General features: G+C 45.2%; 1 protein-coding gene across 1 annotated transcript; it reads left to right on the top strand.

Moving 5' to 3' along the window:
• The first annotated feature begins 928 nt into the window (after positions 1-928).
• On the top strand, positions 929-22,192 carry slc30a2 (solute carrier family 30 member 2). Its single transcript, XM_060042112.1, has 8 exons — positions 929-1,282; positions 5,938-6,143; positions 15,617-15,763; positions 16,084-16,237; positions 17,621-17,840; positions 19,413-19,518; positions 19,816-19,950; positions 20,590-22,192. Exons 1-8 carry the CDS (start codon positions 1,200-1,202, stop codon positions 20,733-20,735), a joined length of 1,197 nt encoding a protein of 398 aa, XP_059898095.1. The 5' UTR covers positions 929-1,199; the 3' UTR covers positions 20,736-22,192.
• Positions 22,193-22,334: the final 142 nt, after the last annotated feature.

Here is a 22,334-nt window from a genome sequence, read left to right as displayed (position 1 = left end):
TACTTCTGGGCCCCTTGAATCAAGGGGCCCGCTTAAACAGCTTCACTCCAATACTGGCCGCTGAGGACTGGTGGATTGCGGAAGTATGCACTGTTCCTGGGAGCTTGGTAATTGGGATCCAGTCGTCCTGTTAGGGAAAGTCTTCCGGGGGAGGAGCCTCAGAGCCGGGCCGGAAACAAAAACCTGATAGGGGCGGAGTTACGACCGAAGAAGACTGGCTCAGAGCCTGGCAGTAAACCAGAACCTGAAAGGGACTGAGTACGACCGAGTGGATGAAGCTTTCAAAAATGGATATTTAAAAGTGTATATCTACAGTTGCCCACATGATAATAGCCCAACACACGCATCGGGTCCTCCAACAGCATGATTGATTTAAACTAGGCCTATTATGTAGGCCTACCTAAGTAAATAAAGTGAGACGGATCATTCCACCGTCTGCAGACTTTAGAAAGAAAAACTGCTGCTAACCAAAGTAAATACAAGCGTGATATAACTTATTATGCCCTATATCCTCATTTAATTGTTAGACACGTGGCCTAAGTGTTTTTAATACAAATGGCCAAATATATAAATTACATTTAGTTATTTGCACACAGATAAAATGGGTTACAATTACAAACAACAATTACAAAATACCAACTATTATTTAAATTGTTATTCCAACATGTCATTTTAATAATGCCCAGCATACGTAAAGGCGAAGGTTCAAGGCAAATTGGACAGGCTCAAAGAGGAAGAAATTATGAATTTGTTTGAAAAGGTTATCTTAGTTTTTACCCCTTGCTTCTGTAGTGGAGCGTGCTCTGTATCATGGTCCAACCTGCCCCTCAGTCAGCCTCAAGCAGCAGGGGACACAAGTGCGGGTCTGGAGCCCGGAGCCCACCCCTCAATCAGCCTCACACACAGGGGAGACACGTCCCGGGTATGAAGCCCGCCCCTCAATCAGCCTCACACCTCAGGGGAGTCACGTCCCGGGTCCGCCCCTCAATCAGCCTCACACCTCAGGGGAGACACGTCCCGGGTCTGGAGCCCGCCCCTGCATCAGCCTCGCACCTTAAGGGAGACACGTACGGGAGGACGGTCCAAACCAAGGATAACTTCTCCTGCGTCGTCCAACACATCTAAGCGGACAGTCGAATTGAAGAAGAATCTGCAGAAACCCACCTTCATTAGAAAGAGAACGGACTGCCTCTGGAAGAATGGATAATAACCGGACAAAAACGGAGAAATCGCAACTCATTCATGACAAAAATGCTCAAATGGATTCATTGAAATCGAAGGGGTGAGATATGAAAGCATGTTTCATAATTGTGTTAACCAAGATAAAGCTCCAGTCTGTGTTGCATGCGTATTCGTGTTCTGAAGGTGTTTGATTAAATATATTTCTCTCGGTGTTGCATTTAAAGACCTGGCATGATCTGCCTGCTCCGTGCATCAGCAATAGCTCTAAACCAGGGGTTCCCAACCTTTTTTGTTAACGGTAGTCAATTACAATGCATTGATTTCAAGATGCATGATTTTTAAACAAGGATGTGGCTGTTTCTCAAGACGGTTTATTTGTCATATTCAAAACCAATTAAAGCAACATTAATGAAATGCTTGAGCATCAGACACCCTTCAACAATGCATAATATAAAAGTAATAGGCCTACAATTTGTAAGAGAAGCACAAGAAAAGTCACCTGAGACTTCAATAAACACAAAAGTAGTGCAAAGACACAGTGCATTTACAGTGCTTAATTTACAGTTGTTTAGTTGCATATTGATCGATTTAATGTATATGTATATGTGTGGAAGAAATAGAAGGACTCGTAGCCTACGACATAAGCTGCCACAGCTGCTCTAAAGAGAATGCGGGCCCATCATGTATTACATTTGAATACAGAATTTCCCCCGAAACCCTCTGATTTCAGAGGACATGTGAGGACAATTAAAAGTGGAAGTAGGCCTACGACGATTTAAATAAATACACTGGCACGAATCCCATGAGTGGTTCAAGTGTAAAGGTAATGGTGGCTTTATGTGAGCCTCAGCCAGGGGAGCGGCCTCTAGGCGGCGGGTTGTGGTGCAGGGCGAAGCGGCAAATGAGGTCCACGCTCTGCTGCTCTGTGGAGCGCGGGGGACGGATGGAGCGGAGGACTCCAGGGAGAAGCAGCTCGTGATGTGTCATTAGCCCATTTCCCCGAGGACAGGCGTTCAGGATGAAGAGACAGGTTTCATGTGGTCTATACGGCCTTTATCACCTCTTTTAATTAGCTCTTATAGGCCTGTGGAGGGAAACTCTGTAAAATGTATTATTTGCTAGGTCAATAGATATTTGACTTAGCAAATAAAATAGATATTTCAATATAAATAAAAACACATTATCTTTATTTTGCAGTATGTTCAACAAACAAGAGGAACAATTTTATAGGCTATATATTAGACACATATATATATATATATATATATATATATATATATATATATATATATATATATATATATATATATATATATAATTGACGAGCAGCATCGGAAGGACGAGACGGGAGCCCAAGTTCAGCAATTCACTGCATGTTCCGCGCCCACACCGCACGACTACTGGCTGCCTTTATGAACACCAACCGGTATACAATAGAACACACGCAAACCGTTCAACAACCGTAAAACTTTCAGTAATGGTGCAAAGAACGCAACATGAACACAAGATTCACAAATACACCCCAACGTCAATCAACTCTAACCAATGAACCCCGATTAGTTTCCCAACCCAAAGGACCCATGGGAGGGCCCCGAAAGGTCCAAACAGATAGGAAAGACCCCTTTCCGAATCCCTTGCGCATGTATATATATATATATATATATGTATGTATATGTATATGTATATGTATATGTATATGTATCTATACATAAATACATATATATATATATATATATATATATATATATATATATATATATATATATATATATATATATATATATATATACGTGTGTGTGTGTGTGTGTGTGTGTGTGTGTGTGTGCGCGCGCTTGGCGGCGTCACCTCGGTACCAATGTCCCCGTGACGGCGGGACTTCCGCAGCCTCTACCGCAGTAGCTGATATGAGGACTGTGTGGTTAGTCTAGCGTCTCTACTGCAAAGGCCCGTGACGGCCTCGTGTCAGGCCTTGCATATTCGTTGTTCTTTTCTGTCATTTATTGGCATACATATAGTTCACCCGCCTTCTCCAATTTGTCGAATCTCGAATTCAGTGTCATATTAGTGGGTCATCCTCTTCAACATAATGTTAGAACTTCCTGAAAACCGTACAGGGACTTTCCTCTTGCTTAATGTTATACATATTGGCCTTTTCTCTATTTTGACAATATTGGTATGATATCAGAAGATACAAAGCAGTACCCTGCATTGCCAATCAATTTGAATGTCAAACAGTATTATATTATACAACATCAGTGTCATGGTAATACAACATATATCATACATATCACTACTTCAGTATTATATCATACACATCACTAATGGATATAATAAAAATAATAATAATAATAATAATAATTGATCCGTTTTTTACATTACAGACAATCAAACAAAAGGGATATATATATATACTACATACATCAGTATTATATCATACACATCACTGATGGTAATACTACATCAGTATTATATTATACATCACAGTGATTGTAATACTGCATCAGTATTATACTATAAAATATCACTGATGGTAATATTGCATCAGTATTATATTATATTATTATATTTTTATATTCAATATTTTGCATGCGTACTCCAGATAACCTCTCGGCCTGTTACAATACCGGGATATTAAATGATTCTCATTCTTTTGATTGACTCAATCAGAGAGAGACGCTCATAGCATGCTTGACCTGGTCTGATAAGATCCTGCGAGGGATGGCTGGCCAGATTCATACCCCCCCCCCCCCCCCCCCACACACACACACACACACACACACACACACACACACACACACACACACACACACACACACACACACACACACACACACACACACACACACACACACACACACACACCCACCCCATCATTCCATAGAGACGAGATACTGCAGGTCATTGTCCCTGAGAGGCCAGTGCATAGTGTCAGGCTGTACTTGTGGGATATTTAGATAAAAACATTACAATAGAAAAAAAAGGTACAAATTATTTGCCGATGTAGTTCCTGGACTCTTTTCCTGAGGTTGAATAAATATATGGTTATGGTTAATTGTGGTAGGGCTGTATCACATGGAAAAATTATTGGAGTATTAATATAATCCGTAAACCAACCAAAAAGCTGTCTCATTCAATATGTCTCTCTGTTTAGAGAACTGAAATACCCAGCATACAACACATAATTTCTTAATGAACATCCCTTGTTAGTTACAGTTTGGTTAATGGGAATACTGGGAGCATGCAGCGCGGTTGTTGGTACAGTGGGTGACAGCTGTTAGTCCACTGAGATCCTGGAGTCCATTCTCTGAGAAGCAGACCTTTTACATTGACTCTACGCACTGTCCAGGTTATTGGTTTAACATAATGACCGACTTTAAGCTCTCTCATCACTAAACTGACACTGCAACATTATTATATCATACAAAGCTAATTATATTCAAGCATATAAGGCGTAGTAGGGAGTATTGTTATGTTAAACTATAAAAATGTTGAACATTTAGGATGACATTGCATGATTACAAATATATCATAAATACATCCTCAATAAATTAATCCATCTTAAACAGTATGGTTTGAGTATTCTGTGTGTGTGTGTGTTTGTTTATGTGTGTCTTTGTGTATGTATGTCTGGGTTTGCAATTGTGTGAAGTGTATGCGCGCATGCTGGCTTCAGTGTGTGTGTGTGGGTGTGTATTTGTGTGAGAGCATGTGTGGGTGGGTGCGGGTCTGGCTTGATGAGTTTATCTGTGTCTACTTTGCATGTATGTACACACATGCACACTGCCAGATATGCTCACACACCCACACACACATGCACAGCATGTCTGGCAGTGTGCATGTGTGTGTGTCTGCGTGCATGTGTGTGTGTGTGTATGTGTGTCCGTGCATGTTTGTCCGTGCATGTCTGTGCATGGATTTGTGTTTGTGTCAGTGTGTGTACATGCACGTGTGTGTATGAATGTGTGCTTGTGTGTGGGTGTGTGTGTGTGTGTGTGTGTGTGTGTGTGTGTGTGTGTGTGTGTGTGTGTGCGTATGAATGTGTGTGTGGGGTGTGTGTGTGTGTGTGTAGGTGCTCAGCAGTGGTTATCTCCTCTGAGGGGGGGATGAATGATCTTTTTCCACCTCATTAACCGCATCTCCAATTGTCGTCCTCACTGCACACGAGCCCTATCGTATGGCACCGTGTGCGTTGTGTTTCAGCGTGCTGTTGTGTGTGCACCGTCCACGCACCTGTGCACGTTGGGAGAACCTCCCGGTCAGCGATCTCCTCAGTACATTGGTTACATTGATCAGGCTTAAGCACTACTGCAGTGTGTCAGGGGATGGGCTCACAAGCCTCCAAGCCTACACAATACGCATGACGCAGTGAGAATCATATTCTCTTCTTAAGGGGAACACACATTCAAAGACTATCAGATATAAAAAAAATGTGTTTGCAGTTTTTCTCTTTCTCTTAAGGAAGGTTGTATTTCATCAACACTGAACAAATGGAAAAGAAGTACTGTGTTGACGATCATAAAATACATATAACCACATTTAACCCCACCCCCCCAAAAACAGTTTAGAATTCATTTCCTCTTTAATGGTTACCTTTTCTAAATCCATATTGTTTGTTTTGTTGTTGGTGTCAGCTGGGTTGAACCCCACAAACTACGGCTGTTAGGCAGCAGTGCAATCCACTGGGCCTCCATCGCTTGGTCCTGCCTTTGACTGAACATCGTCTAATCTCATCCATTCTCATTTCGTCCCCTGTAGCACGTTTCCAGACTCCAAAGGGGTACACCCTAGTACCCAGAATGGAGGGATGGCCGGCACCGTCGAGCTCCAGAGACCAGTTGGTTTACATTGCCATGGCAACAAGGCCATGGAGTCTGAGGAGAGGGGGGACAAGCGACTGGCCGTGAAGAAGCTCTGTATAGCCTCCGCTGTGTGCCTGGTCTTCATGATCGGAGAGGTCATAGGTGAGAGCTTTACAGACAGCAAAAATACTTCACCCAGAATGTGATTAATACTGATGCTCTCAGATGACTCTTATGATGGTATAGGAAGGGATAGACCTGGTAACCATGCTGTACTTAATATCCAGAAAGGGCTGTTTATTCATGTCTTCTGGGTAATTATTGTTTAGATATTTATTGTTATCAATGTGTCATGTTGACCCTGATATGACCACAATATATATATATATATATATATATAAACAGTATTTATATCCTGCAGTGTTACTGCAGGATATTCCCAAGAATATCGTCTAGGACATAGCCCAGGATATACCCAGTGTTGAATAGAGCCATACTATTCAGCAAGCCTCCTCCACCTCCATGGTTTGGACCCACCCACTCTCACCACACATGCTCCTCATTAAAGGGTGACTCTATCTATCCTGCCCAGTTTCTTTGTTCTGTCTGGCAGCAGACAGAACTGACAGGCCCTCCCTGTGATTCAGAGACACACCTATGGTTGCATGTGATAAAGTGAGTTCATATGTTGTACTTTAATGGTTATTTGTATGTTGGATGGGATTGAATGCTTTACCAGTATAGCTTGGTAAAAGCTATAAGTGTTGCGTGTCTATTTGCCGGACTACAGATCAAATATTGTGTGTAAGTGCACACTGCACATAAAGCGTTATCTGGAGCTCCCCTACTACCTGAATTTCTTATGTTATGTTATTGTAAAGGAATCTGTTTATGTTATGCAGTTCTCTATAATCCCAGCAGGGGTAGGCCTATCCCTCACCTCCTTTGTTATTCATTGTTTTTTAGGTACCTAAGTGTGATGTTGTACGGTGGCCAATATATTGTTATTGTCGTGTTTTGTCATTTATAGAAGACCATAACCGTCAAGCCCCATTATCTCCTATTACGCTTCATGTGTGCAGTGACGATAAAGGCTTGAACAGAAACATCATTGGCCCTCCTACATTCTTATCAATGTACCATGATGAGGATCTCCTGTGAAGTAATCCTAGAAAGAGATCCCACGTAACCAGGAAGTATCAGGGTATACCAAGGGTATCCTCTTATACACAGGATATACCCTTGGATTACCCTTGGAAATACAGCGGAAAAACCTCAGGGTAACTCCCAGGGCATACCCTGAAGAATATACTGGGTATACCCTGAAGTATACTCTGGGGTATACCCTGAAGTATATCCTGGGGTACACCCTGAAGTATACCCCAGGATATACCCTGAAGTAAATCCTGGGGTATACCCTGAAGTATACCCCAGGGTATACCCAGAAGAATATACTGGGTATACCCTGAAGTATACCTTGGGGTATACCCTGAAGTGTATCCTGGGGTATACCCTGAAGTATATCCTGGGGTACACCCTGAACTGTATAATACATTTTGTCTTACAAGTAGGTTGTCTCATATCTGGCTGTAGGTGAGTTTGGTAACTAAGATTCCTAGTGTTTAGAATTACAATTGCCTGTTCTAACTTTCCATCTGTTACTGCAGTGTGACTTAGACCTGTGCTGTTGTTATCAGTTAAGAGGTAGTTCTTTTTGCTAGTTTCTGCCACTTAAGGGGTGAACAAAAGGCTTGATAGCTCGGCGGAGCTAAGTCTGCCTGAGCTACCATGCCCATTTAAGGGCTAGCTATTAGTAGCGTCAGGATCCAGAAAACGAAGACCCGGGAAACAAAGACTAAGGGAGTCCCTCGAGGAAGCCCTGGGAGGCCACCTGCCCTATTGTAGCTATGTGTCGTACTTCAATCATTGTCAGGATTTCTACCCGTACTAGCGCAGTAACCCGTCTTATCTGTGCCATCCACCTATCCTTGCTTACACTGACCTTGAGGAGATGGGAGGGCTCTGGAACTGCCAGTCGGCGGTCAAGAAGGCAGACTTGATTTCAGCCTACGCGTCCCTCATGACCCTTCACTTCCTGGCCCAGACAGAGACCTGGATCACTCCAGAGAACTCTGCTACTCCTGCTGCCCTCGCCACCGTCTACTCATTCTCGCACACCCCTAGACCATCCGGGCGAGGAGGAGGGACCGTCTCCTCATCTCGCCCATGTGGTCCTACCAGGTCCTTCCACTAGAACACTTGGCCAGATCTGCGTTTGAACTCCACGCTGTCACTGTCACCATTCCTATCAAGCTCTCCATTGTGGTGATCTACCGTCCTCCAGGTCCCCTCCGTGACTTCTACGACGAGATGGATGCCCTCCTCAGCTGCTTTCCTGAGGATGGCACGCCACTCGTTATCCTCGGCGACTTCAACATCCTGCCAGAGAAGTTGCACTCACCTGAACTAACAAACTTTTTCGCCACCATTGACTTAACACTATCCCCTTCTCCACCCACACACAGGGGCGGGAACCAGCTCGACCTAATATTCACCAGGTCCTGCGGCACCTCTGCTCTCTCCGTTACCCCGCTCCCCGTGTCTGACCATCACAATTTTTCTCTCCCCTTGAAGTCCTCTCCCCCCTCCTCTCTAGTCCCCACATTGTCACCACTCGCCGTAACCTCAAATCCCTTTCTCCCTCTACGTTTACCTCTACTGTTCTGTCTTCACTACCTTCTATCGAACGATTCACTCAACTATCTACAGATGAATCTTCACTCTGCTATCCTCCCTCTCCTACTCCTTGGATTCCCTCTGTCCCTTCCACTCCAGATCAACGCGATCCTCACCCCCCCCTCCTCCGGCAGCTGAGAGGAAATGGAAGAGATCAGACTGTCCTAATGATCTATCTCACTATCTTTTCCTTCTGTCTGATTCCACCTCTAGCGTGTCAACAACCAAATCTGCCTTCTACCGGACCAAAATCAACTCCTCCGCCTCAAACCCCAGGAAACTGTTTTCCCTGTTCTCGTCCCTCCTCAACCCTCCCTCACCCCACCTCCTTCCTGCCTCACTGCTGATGACTTTGTTACCTAATTTACCCAGAAAGTGAAGGACATTAGCTTTTCTTTTATCCCTGCCTCCATCCTCCCTCCTTCCATCCCCTCCTCTGTCTTTACCCAATTTAGCCCACTCACCTCTGACGAGGTCAACAGAATAATAACATCTAACCATGCCACCACCTGCCCCCTTGACGCTATCCCCTCCTCTCTCCTCCAGGATGTCTCAAGCGACATCCTGCCATTTCTCACCTCACTTATCAACTCCTCCCTCACTTCAGGCATTGTTCCAGCGTCTTTCAAGATTGCCAGAATAAAGCCTCTCCTCAAAAAACCAACTCTTAATACCACCGACATCCAGAACTACAGACCGGTATCTCTTCTTTCATGCCTCTCTAAAACACTGGAACGTGCCGTTGCTAACCAACTGTCCTCCTATCTCTCATCCAACAACCTGCTTGACCCTCACCAGTCAGGCTTTAAGAAGGCACACTCCACTGAGACGGCTTTCCTCGCAGTGACTGAGTTCCTCCGTTCTGCCAGAGCCTCGTCCCCCTCATCGGTTCTCATTCTCCTCAACCTGTCCGCAGCATTTGACACGGTGATCCACCAGATCCTCCTTGCCACTCTGCACTGATTCGCTGAATCTGCTCTTTCCTGGTTCGTATCCTACCTGATGAACCGCACCTATCAAGTGACATGGAATGGCTCCTTGTCCAAACCGTGCACGCTTGAAACTGGTGTCCCTCAAGGCTCTGTACTGGGGCCTCTTCTGTTCTCCCTCTATACCAGATCTCTGGGCTCTGTAATTGCATCACACGGCTTTCCTATCCCTGCTATGCTGACGACACTCAGCTATTTCTCTCTTTCCCCTCATCTGATAAAGCCCTGATTGCAACACGCATATCGGAATGTCTGGCGGACGTCAGCACCTGGACAACTGCCCATCACCTGAGGCTTAACCTCAACAAAACCGAGCTCCTCCTAATCCCAGGGAAAGATTGCCCACACATGGACTTACTGGTCACCGTTGAGAACATCACTGTATCTCCTTCTCCAACTGCCAGAAACCTCGGTGTGGTATTGGACAATCAGTTATCCTGCACCACAAACATCACTGTGGTGGCCCGATCCTGCAGATTTGCACTTTACAACATCCGCAGAATCCGGCCTTTCCTGACAAGGGAAGCAGCTCAGCTTCTAGTCAAATCACTGGTCATCTCCCGCCTCGACTACTGCAACTCACTCCTGGCTGGACTTCCTGCCTCTGCGATTAAACCTTTGCAGCGCATCCAGAATGCGGCAGCGCGCCTCGTGTTCAACCTACCGAAGTTCTCCCATGTGACCCCCCTCCTCCGGGACCTCCACTGGCTCCCTGTAGTAGCTTGCATCAAATTTAAGATGATGGCCTGCCTACCTCCAAGCATTGCTAAAGCCAACCACCCTAGCTCGATCCCTCCGCTCAACTACCTCAGCTGGACGTCTGGTACCGCCATCGCTAACAGCTAGCAAAGGCCGTTCAGCAAAGTCACAACTTTTCTCGGTTTTGCGACCTCAGTGGAGGAACGAGCTCCCTGCCGTTCTCAGGACCGCAGAGTCGCTCACTATCTTTCGGAAAAGACTCAAGACTCACCTGGTCAGAGTCCACCTCAACTCTGCATAGCCACCCTCCCCCTTCTGGCCACCATTGTACACTGTATTATATTGTGTTGTGTTGTCTGCTCAACTATTTAAATCTGTTACAACGAAAATATAAGAGTCACGGCAGAGAAAAAGACGTATGGAATGAACCCTCACCAAAGTATCATATGATTGATATGATTAAATTATTATGGTGTTGGATTTCAATCAGTGTAAAATAGTGATGTCAATTTTGATAAGTGGGTGTACATTCCACGTTTAGGAGACCTTCGATGACTAATAGAAGGCTATCATTCTAATAGCAGGCTATCATGCACTTTTGTTAGTGGTTGCACAAACAAATTTCGTTGTGTATCCAATGCACAATGACAAATAAAGTCTATTATATTATATTCTATTCATTCTAATAGCAGGCTATCATTCTATCAGTTGGCTATCACTCTTTCGCAGGAAGTTGGTTTCCGAAACAAAGCGGTTGGGATAAAACAATATACAGAATGGGATAATTATAGGTCTATGAATGTAGTTTACTACTATGGATGAAAATAGCATCAGAGCATGTTGAAGTGAACAAAAGATAACGATTAACGATAATTAATTAATAATTAATTATCTTACATAATTGATTTAATAATCAAGCTGCTAACCTATAAATCCCTATACATTACATTAGCTTTGCCTTTATTTTCTAATTTATTGCTAAAATACTTTTTTAACTTTAGTTTATATTTTTACCAGAGAGATACATGATCTGATACCAGAGAGTCTGTTGTAAGGATAAGGGTTTGAGACCCGTTTTCTGTCTGGGTTAGAGAACTAGAATCTGGGTTGAAGTCCCACAATCTGGTTGCTTTTGGTCGGGTTGGAGTCCCAGAGAAAGGACCAAGTTCCTTTAGGTCAGGTTGGAGTCCCAGAGAAAGGACCAAGTTCCTTTAGGTCGGGTTGGAGTCCCAGAGAAAGGACCAAGTTCCTTTAGGTCGGGTTGGAGTCCCGGCGTGGGTACCAGAGAGACTGTTGATCTGATCTTAAATACATTGCACTTTCTAAAAATGCTTTTTTTTACTTTTGCACTTCTATTTACTAATTGTTTTCATATATTTTGTTTTACTTCCATATTCTTTTATTTTGTTGTATGACAATGTTTATATGTGAAGCACTTTCAGTCTGCCTTGTGTATGAAAAGAGCTACATAAATAAAGTAGCTTTGCCTTGCCTTGCCTTATACTTTAAAGAAATTACAGCATTTCCAATTAAGAATACTTATCAATTCTATATGCTGCTGGGGCCGGTAGCACATCCGCAAGGGCCAGCCTGCGCCTCCCAAAAATCGTAACCTTCCGTCGAGGCGACGCAGCAGCAAGAGCTGTGATTGGTCCGCTTATTAAAACCCGACGCAGAGCCATAAACGTTCACGACTGCGTCGAAGCCTTTCCGTGGTCATTGCGTTGCGGGAACGTGGAAACATAAAAACCCTTCGGACCTAGTCTTGAACCTCTTATGGTTCTACGTCGGTTTTATGCATGTCCTTGGTAAAGAGAGAACAAATAGTTGGTTTTTGTCTGTGCATGCTATTACTTTCCATTGGTCTACTACTAGAAGTTTTGATTATGGTATGGTATGGATTCTATAAACTTGAAAGCTGAATACGACTCAAACAATGTGCAAAAAAAACAGAAGATAGGCCGCTAGTTGGTCGTCGTTGTCCATTCTGGTCATTTTATTCGAAGTCAATGATGACAGAATGCCAAACGTTGCAAAAGTAAGATGTTTTGCCTTTGATTTTTTACATACAAAGCATATTCTTGAGCATCCGTCATAGTATTTTTGGTGGGCGCAAAACTCATCTCGCCTAGGGCTACCATAGGGCTACAGTCGGCCCTGGCCTGGAGCCTGCTGCTGGCCTCCGTAGCCTGGAGCCTGCTGCTGGCCTCCGTAGCCTGGAGCCTGCTCCTGGCCTCCGTAGCCTGGAGCCTGCTCCTGGCCTCCGTAGCCTGGAGCCTGCTCCTGGCCTCCGTAGCCTGGAGCCTGCTGCTGGCCTCCGTAGCCTGAAGCCTGCTGCGGCTGTTGGCCTCCGTAGCCTGGAGCCTGCGGCTGGCCTCCGTAGCCTGGAGCCTGCTGCTGACCTCCGTAGCCTGGAGCCTGCGGCTGGCCTCCGTAGCCTGAAGCCTGCGGCTGGCCTCCGTGGGCTCCGTGGGCTCCTGCGGCTCTTGATCCTGCTGGGGCTCTTTGGGCTCATCATAGTATTCAGTCAATCCTTATCTGTATGCTGTTAAGCAGTCATCAGCAAATGACACCAGCCTTTTTAACTTGACATGTAGTAGACACCCCCCAAAGAGTAGTAGACACAGCTGCAGGACCCTGTAAGAAGAATAACCAATGTTTTAAAATACTCACACTTAGGCTCCGCTTTTTTTGTGAAAACGCATAAGTCTGGTGCGTTTTGGCCAACCGTCCAGACGGATCCAACGTTTTCGGTGGCCAATAACTGACTTTTTAAAACCTTTTTTACCCATAGAGGGCCCATTTGTGCCAGCGTTTGGTTTCTATGTTCCCTTTGAATCTCAACCCTAGTGTCACAGGAGGAGGAAGGCAGTCTCAGTTTGCCTCCATGTTGCTTTCAAAGAGAAGATACAAAAGCATTGAGATGATTGAAATTCCTTTTGTAAAAGGAGACGGCCTTCTCACATCAATAAACCCATACGGGAAGTTTGGTGGTCAACAGTTAACACATTTTAAAGATAAACAATTAAAAAAACTACCAATTATAAATACTATAAACAACAATAAACAAAACACAATAAATATTGGTATCAGTTGCTGATGTGTGATTTTTTTAAATTGGTGCACCCAAATGCAGCATTTAAGAAGAATAGGACTGTTGTACTGATGTGTTCCTCCAGGAGGTTAAGACTGTTGTAATGATGTGTTCCTCCAGGAGGTTAAGGTTGAATCTCAATCCTTTGCTCGCTTCAAAATCTCAGCCCTAACCCTCGCTGTTGCGCGTTCACTCGCCGTGGAGCCATGTCCCAATACCCGTTTAAAGGTAGCTTAAGGGGTAGGGGGAGGGCTAACATCCCCTCAAAATTGAGATTTTCGATGGGCACCCTCAAAGCGCTTCAGTTCTGACTTGCTCCCACAATACCTTGCGAGAAAACGGAAAATCAAGAAATATCCTAGACAAGATGGAGGGCGAAAAGATGCGACAGGATTGGAAAAACACAAATGTAAGTGTTTTCTCTGTAATTAACTAGTAATTATTTTATTAATTATACTCTGCATACTCTGCGAAGCCCGGCCGCGGACTCTTGGAAGATCGCGGAAGTCTGTGGCCGACTTTCGCGGAAGATCGCGATAGTCCGCGGCCGACTTTCAAGGGCCGCATGACCCCGGTATTCGGCCGGCTGCAGAGCCCGATCTAGGGCTCTGCAGCCCGGGCGACGGCCGGGCTGGATATCATGTCGTATGATATCCAGATCTTCCATGTTCTAGTGACTCCAGGTTAAAAATAAGCTTTATACTAATATATGATATTATATTAGTAATATTCTCTAAGTAATAGTATATATACTAATATATTATATTATATTGTAATATTACATGGTTAATCAATGTATTTTTTGGCAGGACTATATTGTGTACATAGCTATTATATATTGTACATAACATATGGCCATATCAACCAGTTCTGGCATATAATTCCTATTTCCTTCTTATTCGTTTTCTTTCAGGACTTCGTTGAGTCCACTGCCACCAGCCTCCCCCACCTCTCCCTCATGCTCCTCCACCCCAGGCACCTCTTCCACCACCCCAGACCCCCTTCCAAGAGGAGAGTGCCAGGGGGCAGGCGAGGCATGAGGAGAGCGAGGCAAAGTTGGCGGAATGGTGGAGAAGATGTGATTCTCCACCATTCTCTCAAAAGCTGAGAGAGGGTGTGTGTGTGTGTGTATTTTTAGGTGTGCGTTTGTGTGTATTTTTAGATGTGTGGTTCAGTGTTTCTTATTTAAATAAAGTGTTTCTTCTAAAGTGTTCTTGTTCTTAACCGATTATTATCTAAGGGTGCATTCACACTAGGCCTTCTGGCCGTGGCCGTGGCTGTTTTAGCACCTAACCGTGCTCAAATCTGCCAGTGTGAGTGTGGCCAGTCTCGCCAGGCCGTGCCAATTACAAAATATAAATACCATTTCAGGTTAAACATCTTTACAATGGGTCTTGCTCGTTGCCCGAGACAATGGCAGCCAGTCTGTCTCTTGTAACATTACCAGGGGTCTGGTTATCTGCTAGGGGGCACAGGGAGGCCATGATGACGTCACAGGGTAGGGTTGTCCCATTTGGTAGGGGATCGGTTAGGGTAGCAATGAGGGGTAGCAATGAGCATGAGCAATGAGGGTTAGGGTTGAGATGTAGGGTTGAGACAGTGAGCAAAGAAACGGGATTGGGCCTGTTAAGACTGTTGTACTGATGTGTTCCTCCAGGTGGTTAAGACTGTTGTACTGATGTGTTCCTCCGGGAGGTTAAGACTGTTGTACTGATGTGTTCCTCCAGGCGTATAAGCCTGTTTTACTGATGTGTTCCTCCACAAGGTTAAGACTGTTGTACTGATGTGTTCCTCCAGGAGGTTAATACTGTTGTACTGATGTGTTCCTCCAGGAGGTTAAGACTGTTGTACTGATGTGTTCCTCCAGGAGGTTAAGACTGTTGTACTGATGTGTTCCTCCAGGAGGTTAAGACTGTTGTACTGATGTGTTCCTCCAGGAGGTTAAGACTGTTGTACTGATGTGTTCCTCCAGGAGGTTAAGACTGTTGTACTGATGTGTTCCTCCAGGAGGTTAAGACTGTGGTACTGATGTGTTCCTCCAGGAGGTTAAGACTGTTGTACTGATGTGTTCCTCCAGGAGGTTAAGACTGTTGTACTGATGTGTTCCTGTCCTTCAGGAGGTTACCTGGCCCACAGCCTGGCCATCATGACAGACGCCGCCCACCTGCTGACGGACCTGGGGAGCATGATGGTCAGCCTGTTCTCCCTGTGGATCTCGTCCAGACCTCCGACAAAGACCATGAGCTTCGGCTGGCACAGATCAGGTTCAGGAACCAGTTTTCTTTTTATTCAGTATTATCGACTCCTACACGTTGAAACTAAGAATGAAATGAGCTACGGTAGACAACGAGGTCGAGCCCCGCATCCAACTGAGCCTCATTACGAATAGCAAAAGCAGGTGACCCCCACAAGAGAGACCAAACATGGCCTACCGCCCTCATTATTATCAGTGATTTGGTGACCTACGAGGCTTAGAGTCTCAAACTCTGAGGAGCTGTGGTCTATCTTCCTCCGTTAGTTTATGGACCAGTTTCTTCCCCATTGCTAAACAACATGAGGTTCTGCTTCTTCATCCTGTTGTCAGAGATCCTGGGGGCCCTGGTGTCCGTCATGTCCATCTGGATCGTGACGGGGGTCCTGGTGTACCTCGCCATCGAGAGGATCATACGCAACGACTACGAGATCAACGGCCACGTGATGCTGCTAACCTCTGGCGGCGCCGTCATCGTCAACATCTTGTGAGGCCTCAGGGAGTACTCTTAGTGCTGGTCTAGGGGGTTCTAAACATCAGTACTTGGAATCGTATGATTCTGCCTGAATATATAAAGGTATTAAATACATTATGACTTGTATCCCAAACTATTAATTATGTTTGTTACATTGTGACATTGTGAGGGTTCGGCCGATCGTCTAACCTCAGATTGAAGAGGAACAATGCGGTTTTCGCCCCGGACGTGGAACTACGGACCAGCTCTTCACTCTCGCAAGGATCCTGGAGGGGGCCTGGGAGTATGCCCATCCGGTCTACATGTGTTTTGTGGATCTGGAGAAGGCGTATGACCGGGTCCCCCGGGAGAAACTGTGGGAGGTGCTGCGGGAGTATGGGGTAAGGGGGTCTCTCCTCAGGGCCATCCAATCTCTGTACTCCCAAAGCGAGAGCTGTGTTCGCGTCCTCGGCAGCCAGTCAGTTTCGTTCTCAGTGGGTGCTGGTCTCCGCCAGGGCTGCGCCTTGTCACCAATCCTGTTTGTGATATACATGGACAGGATATCGAGGCGTAGTCGTGGTGGGGAGGGGTTGCAGTTCGGTAGTCTGAGGATCTCGTCACTGCTTTTTGCAGATGATGTGGTCCTCATTGGATCATCGGCCTGTGACCTTCAGCACTCACTGGATCTTCTGGCGGCCGAGTGTGAAGCGGCTGGGATGAGGATCAGCACCGCTAAATCTGAGGCCATGACTCTTAGCAGGAAACCGGTGGATTGCTTATTCCGGGTAGGAAATGAGTCCTTAGACCAAGTGAAGGAGTTCAAGTACCTCGGGGTCTTGTTCGCGAGTCAGGGTACTATGGAGCGTGAGATTGGCCGGAGAATCGGAGCAGCGGGGGCGGTATTGCGTTCGCTTTACCGCACCGTTGTTACGAAAAGAGAGCTGAGCCGCAAGGCAAAGCTCTCGATCTACCGGTCGATCTTCGTTCCTATCCTCACCTATGGTCATGAGGGTTGGGTGATGACCGAAAGGACGAGATCGCAGGTACAAGCGGCCGAGATGAGTTTTCTCAGAAGGGTGGCTGGCGTCTCCCTTAGGGATAGGGTGAGAAGCTCAGCCATCCGTGAGGAACTCGGATTAGAGCCGCTGCTCCTTTACTTAGAAAGGAGTCAGCTGAGGTAGTTCGGGCATCTGGCAAGGATGCCCACTGGGCGCCTACCTTGGGAGGTGTTTCAGGCACGTCCAGTGGGGAGGAGACCTCGGGGAAGACCCAGGACTAGAGCTGGTCAATGTGGCCCGGGAAAGGGAAGTCTGGGGCCCCCTGCTTGAGCTGCTCCCCCCGCGACCCGACCCCGGATAAGCGGACGAAGATGAGATGAGATGAGACATGGTGACTTTCATATTGTTGTCATTCTAGCATGGCTTATATTCTGCACCACTCCACTACCTTCCACGGCCACGGAGAAGGTTACCACCAGCTAGACGACAGCGGTGGGAGTTCCACAGCTCACGGCCACTCCCACACACTCCTCGGTGGTCATGACAACACCAGTGTGCGCGCAGCATTCATCCATGTGGTCGGGGATCTGCTGCAGAGTGTCGGGGTCATGGTTGCCGCCCTCGTCATCTTCTTCCGGGTAGGTCGTCCTTCTGTCACGATACACATCCTGTTGTTTACAACGCGGTAAACAACATCCCTTTCTGCCCCCCAGGCTGCCCCAACAGAACACACACTCAGAACACACACTCCCTACAGAACACACACTTAGAGCACGCACTCAGAACACACACTCAGAATACACACTCAGAACAGACACTCAGAACACACACTCAGAGCACACACTCCCTACAGAACACACGATTAGAACACACACTCCCTACAGAACACACACTCCCTACAGAACACACATACACTCAGAACACACGCTCAGAACACACACTCAGAGCACACACTCCCTACAGAACACACACTCAGAACACACGCCTGTATAAGAAGTCTCCCATGAATGGTGAAATATCACGTAATTACAACACAAATGCACCTGCGATGTTTTGCCCCTTAAAGTTAAATGATTCTAGCGTTTCCTCAGTTTTCTGGTTCCGTGATGATAGGAGGGCTTCTTTCATTTCCTACCACACAAACCTAGGAACCTGTTGACTGGACGGACCAGACTGTGTAGTAGGATACTGATCATCTCCCTTTTCTTTGTTGTTCGGGTCTCCGCTGGGAGCCCTGCCTAAATGTAATGAAATATTTTGAATGGCTTCCTTTCATTACTGCTCGCCGTAACTGTTATTATTTGGTTTTAAATGATGTGAGATATTAGTTTCATCCTGACAACTGAGAACATTATGTTATGACTGGCTGGTTCAAAACGGTGTTTATTATTTGGGAATAAGACGAGCTGTATTGAAGTGCGTGCTCTGGAATGACAGGTGGTAGAGACCTTAATGACGACCAAACCCTGAAGAGCTCATCATATGGCCCCCCAAAAACACTGAAGAGCTCATCATATGGCCCCTCAAAAACCCTGAAGAGCACATCATATGGCCCCTCCAAAAACACTGAAGAGCTCATCATATGGCCCCCCAAAAACACTGAAGAGCTCATCATATGGCCCCCCCAAAACACTGCTCTTTGGACAATTGGCGGTTTTTCTGATGTATGAAATTATTGTTTTCTATGTTTTCTATGTTGCTATGCAAATTGTTATTGTTATTCAAATCTATTATTACTGTTTCATGTTATTAACTTGTGTATGAGGGTTCAGTACATTTTCATGGTGAATTCCTGAGTCCTTTGTAAGGTGACTGAATCTTCTTAAATTAGACATTTAGACAATTAGGCAATCCTTAACAGAACACACTTTCCTTATCGTACACACACTCCTCATCAGAGCACACACTCCTCATCAGAGCACACACCCCCCATCAGAGCACACACTCCTCATCAGAGCACACACTCCTCATCAGAGCACACACTCCCTATCAGAGCACACACTCCTCATAAGAGCACACACTCCTCATAAGAGCACACACTCCTTATCAGAGCACACACTCCTCATCAGAGCACACACCCCCTATCAGTGCCTGGGCTTTCTGCTCCGCTGCACAGCCAAAGCAGTTGAAGGTTTTGTGGCGTCAGAGGGCAGTATGTGGTACGGCGCCTCTTCACCATGACTAGATCCACCTCTCCTCCATATCCTCAGCCTGAATATAAGATAGCAGACCCCATCTGCACCTTCCTGTTCTCCGTCTTCGTCCTCGGGACCACCCTCACCATCCTCAAGGACGTGTTCAGGATCCTCATGGAGGGTAAGACTGGACCAGAGATACACGATTACTGTCCTCCTCATCCCACTCACGTCCGAACCACCTGAGAGAGCTCCAAACGCTTGGCAAAATCACAACTGGACTGCAAACCAACCTTTTTGTTTTGCTTTCAATCTGGCCTTGCTGACATCTTAGGCCTCATGTAAAAAGCTGCCATCCAATGACCTCGTGTGTAACTGCCATCCAATGACCTTGTGTGTAAAGCTGCCATTCAATGGCCTTGTGTGTAAAGCTGCCATCCAATGGCCGTGTTGGTAATGCTCTGTGTTTCGGTCTTAGGGGCTCCCAAGGGGGTTGAGTTCAGCTCAGTGAAGGAGGTGCTGCTGTCCCTGGAGGCTGTAAAGGCTGCACACTGCCTCCATCTGTGGGCCCTTACTCTGGGCCGCTCCCTGGTGTCTGTCCACCTCGCCGTAGGTCAGTAAAGGGAGGCTCTGAAGGTAGAGGGAGGTTTATGTTATTCTCCAATTTTATGCAACCTATATTGCTGGTACCATGTTCTTGCCATGGGATACACACTAGAGACCATTACTCACCTGCCCTAGACATGGGCTAGGCACTACTCTAGTATATATACACTAGAGTAATGAAAAGCGTTCCAGTTTACACACATCCCATTCTACCTTTAGATGATTTTTGGACCACCACTATAATTACTTTTGGACTCAGAGCTATCATTCAAAACAAGTTATTAAGGAGAATTGAATAACATCGGAAATAGTTATTTTACAGACCCGTACTAAGCTGGAAACTTTGAAACAAAGTGCAAATCCAACCGAATGACATCAACGTCGGTTGAGTAAGCAAAGTCATACATGATGTGTCACTACACTTTAGGCCCTCGCAAATAAATAAAATAATCCCATTTAGTGGTTAGGGTTAGTTTTAGAGTTTACTTTTTTTCCATAAGTAAACTCTTTCCAAAAGACCGCCTATGTGATGTAGACCCCCAGACCAGCCATGAGTCAATGAGTTTGGACACACCGGGGCCTTTACAATAGGTTTGAGACGTCTGTTTGTAGGGATTAGATTAACTCAGTAGCCCCTCCTCCCCAGGCGAGGGGGCGGACCCCCACTTGGTGCTGACGGAGGCCACAGAGCTGCTGAGGACCAAGTTCGGCTTCACCAGCGTCACCATCCAGGTGGAGCCCTACTCCACAGACATGGACCACTGCGCCCACTGCCAGGACCCCACCACCTGAACACACACACACACTGCCTGGTCTAAACACACACACACCCTGGTTTGAGCACACACACACACACACACACACACAGAACACACACTGCCTGGTCTGAACAATAATCAGAATAATCTGTGGTCTGAAGCAGCACAACTACAGCCCCCACTACACTGGCACAGGGTCGGTCGCCTGGTCTTGGAAGTTTGTGTGTTTAAAATAAACATTGTCCCTTACACACCTATACCACATATTAGTAAAGGACGGAAGTCAGCTTTTTTCATTTATCTATCAGTACTTGGAGAGGGAGAGGGAATTTTTTCATGAAACAAAACCGGTAATGGTTAGAAAAGTGCATTTCATTATCTGTAACAAATCAACTTCATTCAAAGCGAAATGAATGAGAAGCTGTTTGCCACAGCTTCTCATTCATTAGTCATCTATTTTCATCACCATACAACCAATATGTGTCATATAGTTTCTGTGTTCCCGGTTCCTAATCAAATTCAAGGACTTTCTGGAGTACAATTCTGTCGTCAGAATAATCTTCCTTTCACATGAGATGGGAAGAGCGATCGAGTCGAGGAAAGAATTGATTTCCACAACTGTCACTTTTCTCCTTGGATAAGAGGACTTAGTTCAAACACTCCACTGTGATTCATAACACTCACTGCTGGATGAACCAGTCTGCCAGTTATTATATCATAATGGTATGACAATGTCAGTGTCACATCTAAACCCTAGGACCAAGAGAGCAACTGGGAGACCTTTCCTGACACATACAACCATGACCCTTTTAAAGGATCCAGCCGACAAACAGCCAGCCAGCCAGTCCAAAGTGTTCTTTGGTAATTAATTCTCCTGATACACTGAAACTAACATTCAGCTGAACCATCATTAATGGGTACTCATTCCAAACCAAACATTTGCATGGTTACCTGTTGAAAATAATATATTGACCATAGTCATAAAGAGATATATTTAACTGTGAATATCAAATGTTTTTCTGATGTATGAAAAAAAAAGCTAACATACAAATGAAATAATGATCAAGGCATCCATTTGACTATTTGACCATGGTTTCAGAGCAGAGAAAGCATTTTTTTGCAGTTTGGTGGAACAAAATATTTAAAATCATTCCAAAATCAGTGAGTATAGTAAAAACAATAGATGCAATACTTTCCATTGGTGTTGCTGTACGTTTGCTGTTGGTATCATTGGAGAATGCGTTGTCTTTTGTACTCAAACTGTCTGTGAATTACTGTAACATTGGATGCTTTTGTAAATAAATTTCATGTACTTTGTGATTTCTTTAGTGCAAATATTTTTGTAAATATTAGTTTCATTGTAATCATTCTCAGAGGTATTGTTTGTTAAAGCGTTTAATTCCTGAGTCCACAATGTGCTGTTTGATATTTTATGTGTACATGTTCAAAATGATTTTTTCAAAGACTAATAAAAGAATGCAGATGACCAAATAGTGAATCAGTTTATATTTCTACGATATATTAAGATACAATATTGTCATTGAATATCATTTATAACCAGTGTTTCCTTAATCTCTGATGATGTAGCGACTTTAAATTACTCAAGTCATTTAGCTGTAGGACATGTGGCAAC

This window comes from Gadus macrocephalus, chromosome 21 (assembly GCF_031168955.1).
Source record: "Gadus macrocephalus chromosome 21, ASM3116895v1".
NCBI classification, from domain to species: Eukaryota; Metazoa; Chordata; class Actinopteri; order Gadiformes; family Gadidae; genus Gadus; species Gadus macrocephalus.
Note: the sequence above shows the minus strand (reverse complement) of the source record. Positions and strands in the feature narration are given on the sequence as shown.

What these genes read in the sequence shown, in the direction of transcription:
- slc30a2 (XM_060042112.1), top strand. Translation starts at nt 1,200, where the DNA reads ATGGATAATAACCGGACAAAAACGGAGAAATCGCAACTCATTCATGAC. An exon ending in CCCTCGTCATCTTCTTCCGG is followed by an intron (nt 17,841 to 19,412) that starts GTAGGTCGTCCT and finishes CCATATCCTCAG; the next exon opens with CCTGAATATAAGATAGCAGA. An exon ending in GTTCAGGATCCTCATGGAGG is followed by an intron (nt 19,519 to 19,815) that starts GTAAGACTGGAC and finishes TTTCGGTCTTAG; the next exon opens with GGGCTCCCAAGGGGGTTGAG.